The sequence below is a fragment of the Rhinoderma darwinii genome, unplaced genomic scaffold (genome assembly GCF_050947455.1).
Source record: "Rhinoderma darwinii isolate aRhiDar2 unplaced genomic scaffold, aRhiDar2.hap1 Scaffold_54, whole genome shotgun sequence".
Classification (NCBI taxonomy): Eukaryota; Metazoa; Chordata; class Amphibia; order Anura; family Rhinodermatidae; genus Rhinoderma; species Rhinoderma darwinii.
Window position 1 is genome coordinate 107,730 of NW_027464089.1, and position 7,021 is coordinate 114,750.

At 46.2% G+C, this 7,021-nt stretch overlaps 2 protein-coding genes across 2 annotated transcripts; both read right to left on the reverse strand.

Moving 5' to 3' along the window:
* Positions 1-3,101: 3,101 nt before the first annotated feature.
* On the reverse strand, positions 3,102-4,055 carry LOC142722918 (protein kinase C delta type-like). The gene is made up of 2 exons (XM_075848907.1): positions 3,828-4,055; positions 3,102-3,660 (listed from the first exon to the last, which is right to left on the reverse strand). Exons 1-2 carry the CDS (start codon positions 3,923-3,925, stop codon positions 3,102-3,104), a joined length of 657 nt encoding a protein of 218 aa, XP_075705022.1. The 5' UTR covers positions 3,926-4,055.
* A 2-nt stretch (positions 4,056-4,057) lies between these two features.
* Positions 4,058-5,850, reverse strand: LOC142722919 (protein kinase C-like 1). The gene is made up of 2 exons (XM_075848908.1): positions 5,526-5,850; positions 4,058-4,357 (listed from the first exon to the last, which is right to left on the reverse strand). The coding sequence occupies exons 1-2, from the start codon at positions 5,772-5,774 to the stop codon at positions 4,058-4,060; spliced, it is 549 nt and encodes a 182-aa protein (XP_075705023.1). The 5' UTR covers positions 5,775-5,850.
* Between the last annotated feature and the right edge of the window lie 1,171 nt (positions 5,851-7,021).

Below are 7,021 nucleotides of genomic sequence, written 5' to 3' on the forward strand. Positions count from 1 at the left end.
AGGGAACGCTATACAGCCCCCCCCCTGTAGGGAACGCCATACAGCGTCTCCCCCTGTAGGGAACGCCATACAGCGTCCCCCCTCCCAAAAATAGTGACCTACAGTGTGTCCTACAAAAGACATGTATCCGCTATCCACAGGATATCCACAGGATAGGGGATACATGTGTGATCGCTGGCAGCGATAGGGAGAACGGGGGACTGAAAGTCCCCCTGAAGTACTCCATGACTAACCTCTGACTTCCTCCGTCTGCGCAGCTCACTAAAAATGAAAGGAGCGCTGGTCACGCATGCACACAAGCGGGACCGGCGCTTCATTCATTTCTACCGAGCTGCCGACACAGACCCCGGAAGTCCGAGGTTTGTGATTTAGAACTTCAGGGGACTTTCAGTCCCCCGTTCTCCGTATCGCTGCCAGCGATCACACATGTATCCCCTCTCCTGTGGATAGGGTATACATGTCTTTTGTTTAATGGCAGAGCGGGGAGATACCTCCCTGCTCTGCCGTACTGTTCAGTGGCGTCGCGCTGTAGCAGCCATAGCGGCTGCTAGCGGAGCCTCCGGCCATGGTGGGGGACCGTGCCGGCGGGCGACACGGGCCCCCTCATGCCACGGGTCCCGTAGCAGCCACTACTGCTGCTACGGCGGTAGTTACGCCACTGACCGGGCACCAGATCACTGTAGTACTAGCGATAATGAATCCTCTTCCTGTGTGTTTTCCGATTTTATGTAACTAAAGCTTAATCGCTGTATAAATGAAAAGTTCTACAACTTCCTAATCTACTTTATGTTTCTTAGCTGAGAGCAGGACTAGCGATGTACAGGTTCACTGCATCTGAATGTAAGCAAGAGTGTCCTCATTCACTGACAGCAAACAGATCTTGAAAATGGTGAGTAATTGAAACATAAATGATATTATAAAGTTGTAGAACTTCTCATGTATACAGGAATAAAGTGTTTATTATATGGGGGCATGGCTGTAAATATGCCCCCCGGATATGACGACTCCTTGTATAGACCAGTCCTATTGGATCTCTCGGTGTGGACGTCTCTGCAGGGGATTTTTCTTCTTCATGAATGTTGATCTCTGGTGTGAAGGATCTGGTAACAGGAGCATCCATGAGGTGAGGGCCCTGACTGTAGGGGGCAGCATTGTAGCCGATCCTCCATCCCCCACTGTGCCCCATTCAGTGTATCCCGTTTAGATAATCCTCCACAATCTAAATAGCCTGTACTTCAGCTCTCTCCTGCGCTGATACATTGTAACAAACTCTCACTTATCATTATATAACCATTAAAGCTGTTTTCTATTTTGGAAAACCCATTTTCAAATGCCCTATTAGGGAATTTTGGAGTAATAGTGTGGGTTCCCCCGTTCAGGACCCTGATTAATTATCCAGAATGGAGAGGGGCAACAAACATCATCTCCTGCTCAGGAGGACCATCACATCCATGTATTACATGCCCAGCCCGGTGATTATAGAACTGTGTAATACTTTACTTCCCCTTTAGAGGTGCTGTAGGGAAATTAAACTCTTGCAGCAAGTTCCCCCACAGATTACTGGACCCCTCTAGCAAAACGGTATTGTAAAAACCTGACAACACCTGTAAGGCTCTGTTCACACCACATTTGGGCTTTAAATCTGACATATACCTTTAAAGTGTAGCTAAACGTTTGACAAACTTCTGACATGTCATAGTGACATAGTGACACGTCAGAAGATTGGATTGGTGGGGGTCCGAGCACTGAGACCCCCACCAATCACTAGAACGAAGCAGCTGAAGCCCCCGTGTGAGCACTCAGTCGCTTCGTGTTTGTCCGGCTTTTTCCAGAAATAAATGTATCGGTGAACGGACTCAATAGAAAGTCTATGAGCCGATACATTTTTCCGAACAGACAGGAAGCGGCTGAGCGCTCACACGAGACCTTCAGCTGCTTCGTTCTAGTGATTGGTGGGGGTCTCAGAGCTCGGACAACATTTACTACACAGAAGTCCAATGGGAATAAAGACAAGCACAAAGATGTAGGGGGTAAAAGGAAAGTTTTATTTACAGATAAGGGAAGGTTATATTTTATTATTAGGAGATTATTCTAGAAGTATTAAGACTACTATTATTATATACTGTGTATATGTATGTGTCATCTATTTATCTATTATACTAAACCTATCTAAAGGCCGTGTTGATCCAGAGGAAGGCGAAAACCCCCTGTGAGGAATGAGCCAATTGTCCTCATATTAGGGGGGAAAATTCCTTCCTGACCCCAAATATGGCGATCGGCATAAATCCCAGGATCAAAGGCTGAAGTGTAACATGTGTAATATGGGGAAAGACTAGGGAAAAATAATTCATTTTTTTATTATTATTTTTAATGAACTGCTGTATTTATTTATGTGTAAACTATAAATTGTATTAAATTAAGATTATTTTAAATTATTTTCTATATTTATATTATGTTACTTATGTGTGTTACTACTTATTACTCTATCATCCTAAACCTATTTAAGGCCGTGTTGATCCAGAGGAAGGCGAAAACCCCCTTTGAGGAATGAGCCAATTGTCCTCATATTAAGGGGGGAAAATTCCTTCCTGACCCCAAATATGGCGATCAGAATAATCCCAGGATCAAAGGCTAAAGTCTAATCTAAATGTACTATGTGTCTATATGCGGGTGTCTATACTTATCATGTAGTGTGGTGTCTATACTTATTATATAGTGGGGTGATGTGGGTGATGTGAGTCATGTGGGTGATGTGGGTGCATTACTTACCTGGCCTGTGCTGAGGTGAGATCAGGTATAATAGCCGCTCCGGCCCCAGGACTACAACATGCGGCTATTATTCCTGATCTCCCCAGATGGAAACTAAGCACAGGCCGCTCCTGGGGGGTGTAGAGGATCTTCAGGCTGGAGTGATGTCAGATGCCTGCCCGGGATTGGAGGATGGCAAGTCAAGGCTCTGGTGCAGCAGCAAGATGGCAGAGGTGTGGCATGAAGATGGTAAGGAGAGAGATGATGGTCTGGGCAGCCGAGGTGACATACAGCAGCAGAGACTTGAGACGCGGGTCAGGAGGCATGAAGTTCTGGGCCCTTGTCCTGAGATCTTATCGGGTCCAGCTTGGTGACATGAAGCTGAACCCGGCCAAGGGGTGAAGGGCTTTGTTATTCTCTGACCACTTCAGATGTTGGTTCTCCAGAACGGGCACAAATGGTGTAAATGGTGGCTGTGCCCTCCTCTCCTGCAGTTCCTCCCAGCCGATGGTGGAGAAGAATGGATGCTCTCTGATGTTCCCGCACACACCGAGGCGCCTCTTAGAATTTTTACGGACCAGTCTCTTGGTCAGATGTTTCACGTCAGGATTAAGCCAAGTTGGAAATTTAGGCTTCGCGGTGGTGATGGCTTTGATAGCCATTTGCCTGACGGGGCCGTTGTAAAATGGGGAGCGTCCTGCTGCCATCCTGGACACCACAATCCCCAGGCTCCACCAGTCAACTGCGGTGCCGTATTTTTTTCTAAGAAGCACCTCGGGGGCCATGTAATGCAACGTTCCCGTCACTCCACGGATCTTATTGGAGGCGGTGACGCCATCTTGGGCCAATCCCAGGTCGATGATACGGACGTGGCCATCTGCATCCAACATTATATTCTCCGGCTTTAGATCTCTGCAAAGAAATAAGACGAGAGAATGACAAATCCGCCCAGTGATCCAGGAGACGGGGGATGGGTCATTGCACCACCAAGCAGAGTAGCCATTCGGGAGTGTAGGAAAGCTGGGTGCACTGTTTCCAGCATGTAAAGGAGAATGAAAGAAGGGGGAAGTTCTGCTTACCGGTGGACGATGTTGTGTCCATGGAGGAACTGGAGGCCACATATCATCTCTGCTGTGTAGAATCTGATGGGGAGAACAGAGCGGAGTCTCAATGTCATGAAATCTTCCTCTATCAATTCCCTAATATCATGTTATGATGGAGTGTGTGCGGTCTCTAGCAGAGAAGAGGCGCTGATTATGGCAGCCTGTATTCTGCATTCTCTGTATTATCCTTCATCTGACCTCCCCCCTCACCTTTTCTTCTTTCCACCCCCCTCAGTCTCCTGATTATTTACTCGCCTTACGTTGCCGATGTTCAAGCAGCCGCACATCCTGATCAAAGCCTCCAGGCTGCCACCGGACAGATACTCCGTGATAAAAAATGCCCGCTCCTCAGATTGATGTGCGGCATAGAGGTGGCATAGGAACGGGCAGTGTCTGGCCGCTAGGAGTATCCGCCGCTCTCTCATAATTTCGTCCGTATTGTCCCGTTTGGTGATCATTTTTACGGCCATGTAGGTGTTTCGGCCGGGGACTGATGCCAGGACCACCTGAGGAAAACAAATGGAGATTCCTCATGAGAAGAAGAAGGAACAGGGGTGGACAGAGAGGTGGGTCAGTCGGGTAGTGCCCAGGACTCTACAGCAGAACAAAGCTGAGCTCCCAGCATAATGCAGTGTCTGCTGTTGGGTCCTGTATGGAGAGGTCTTCACGCCTTACCCACATTTGACATAATTATCTTAGTTGGTGGGGGTAGTATGGAGCAGGATCATACGCTATAATAGCGACCGTGGCATCTAAACAGTTAAATAGAGGTAAGCTCCCGCTGTCACCCCATCACCCCTACCCGCAACGCGATCACAGTGTGTAGATAGTTGTCATGGCAGCCAGGGGGCCTAATGAAGACCCCAAGGTCTGCCAACTTGGTCCTCCTACTAAGCTTAATAGGAGGAGGCTAAAATAACAATTCAAGCGATACATAAATATTGCAGCCAAAATAAATAAATAAACTTTTTTCTATTTCGTTTTGTTTAGCTCCTCGAAAAATGGAATAAAAAGTTAAAAAGTGATTAAAAGTTTTATGTAACCCAAAATAGTACCAATAAACAGTACAGCTCGCCCCACAAAAAACAAGTCCTCACACCGCCCCATCAACAGAAAAATAAAAAAAAATCTGGGTTTCAGAATATGGAGACACAACAAATTAATTTTTTTACAAACTGTTTTTATTGGATAAAAAGTATAAAAAATAAACCAATATAATTTTGGTATCCCCCTTATTGTTCTGACCCGCAGAATAAAGGTAACGTGTCATTTTTACCACTTAGTTAACACCATAAAAGCCAAATTATGAAACCAATGGAGGAATTGCTGCTTTTTTGCTTTTTTTTTGCTATTTCACCTAAAAAAACCAGCCTTTTACAATGTTCCCAGTAAATGATATGGAACATTGAATGGAGCCATTAAAAACTACAACTCGTGCCCCCAAAAATCAAAATCTCTCATATGTCGACAGAAAAATACTAAAATGAAAAACTAAAGTAGTGGTTATGGGGGCAGGAATACTTCTGGATGTCCTATTAGGCATCCCATAGGAGACCACTACACCCATCATCCATCCAGCATAACATGGTGACAACAGAGAACAATTGATGGAGATAAAAGGTAAACTTTAGGTTTATCACCCTATAAAATGAAATATTTAGATATTCTACTCACTTTGCCAAAGCTGCCCCTACCCAGGACCTGGTGGATGGTGAAGCGGCTGATGGTAAGCCTGGCATAGGGGCTGGATGTTCCAGGGTCTTGGCTGCTCCCAGGTCTTGGCTCCTCATCCTCCAATCCTCTGTCCTTGGCTCCTCTCCTCTTCTTCGTCATCTTCTTGAATCCGGTGACGCTGTCCTCCTCCCTCTTCCTCTTCTCCTCTTCTCTCTTCTCGCCGTCTTCTCCATGTCCATTGGACGCCATTTTCACCAATATCTTCCTACCTGTAGACTTCAGTCCGATCGCTGCCGTCGACAGTTGAAAGTAAACGGCAGTTGGTCGTGTGCAGGTCACATGATGTCAGAGGTCATGGAATCCTCAGGTGGCACCTGCCTGGCAGTAACCTGCTCCGCCATGTCTGATGTGGGCATCATGAGTGCCAGTCTAGTGTCCAGAGCTGTGTTTCCCAACCAGGGTTTCTTATGGCCTGGTCAGGGGTCTGCAGAACACAGTAGCAATACATGCCACTCCTACAGTAGAGATAAACAACGGTTATTTGCTCAGGTTATTGGCAAAACCCTTTTCATCCACAATATAGAATCTGGGTTTATATTTAAGGGTCTGTATTTATTTAGAGGTCTGGTCTGGGGTCTTTATTTATTTAGGGGTATAGGCTGGGGTCTGTATTTATTTAGGGGTCTAGTCTGTGGTCTGTATTTATTTAGGGGTTCCGTATGGGGTCTGTATTTATTTAGGGGTCTGGTCTGGGGTCTGTATTTATTTAGGGTTCTGGTCTGGGGTCTGTATTTATTTAGGGGTCCGTTCTGGGGTCTGTATTTATTTAGGGGTCTGGTCTGGGGTCTAATTATTTAGTGATCTGGTCTGGGGTCTGAATTCATTTAGGGGTCTAGTTTGGGGTCTCAATTGATTTAGTGCTCTGGTCTGGGGTCTGTATTCATTTAGGGGTCTAGTCTAGGGTCTGTATTTATTTAGTGGTCCGGTCTGGGGTCTGCATTTATTTAGGGGACTGGTCTGTGGTCTTCATTGATTAAGGGGTCTGGTCTGGGGTCTGCATTTATTTAGGGTTCTAGTCTGGGGTCTATTTATTTAGTGGTCCAGTCTGGGGTCTGTATTTATTTAGGGGTCTGGTCTGGGGTCTGTATTTATTTAGGGAAGTGGTCTGGGGTCTGTATTTATTTAGGGATCTGGTCTGGGGTCTGTATTTATTTAGGGAAGTGGTCTGGGGTCTGTATTTATTTAGGGGTCTGGTCTGGGGTCTGTATTTATTTAGGGGTCTGGTCTAAGGTCTGCATTTATTTAGGGGTCTGGTCTGGGGTCTGCATTAATTTGGGGGTCTGGTCTGGGGTCTGTATTTATTAAGGGGTCTAGTCTGGGGTCTGTATTTATTTAGGGGTCTAGTCTGGGGTCTGTATAAATTTAGGGGTCCGTTCTGGGGTCTGCATTAACTTAGGGGTCTGCTCTGGCGTCTGTATTTATTAAGGGGTCCGGTC

Bases quoted from the DNA above. Each gene is read 5' to 3' on its own strand.
- LOC142722918 (XM_075848907.1), bottom strand. From the start codon at position 3,925: ATGACATTGAGACTCCGCTCTGTTCTCCCCATCAGATTCTACACAGCA. The intron at 3,661-3,827 runs GTAAGCAGAACT...ATTTCTTTGCAG, and splicing joins GGACACAACATCGTCCACCG to AGATCTAAAGCCGGAGAATA.
- LOC142722919 (XM_075848908.1), bottom strand. From the start codon at position 5,774: ATGGCGTCCAATGGACATGGAGAAGACGGCGAGAAGAGAGAAGAGGAG. The intron at 4,358-5,525 runs GTGAGTAGAATA...TGTTTTCCTCAG, and splicing joins GTAGGGGCAGCTTTGGCAAA to GTGGTCCTGGCATCAGTCCC.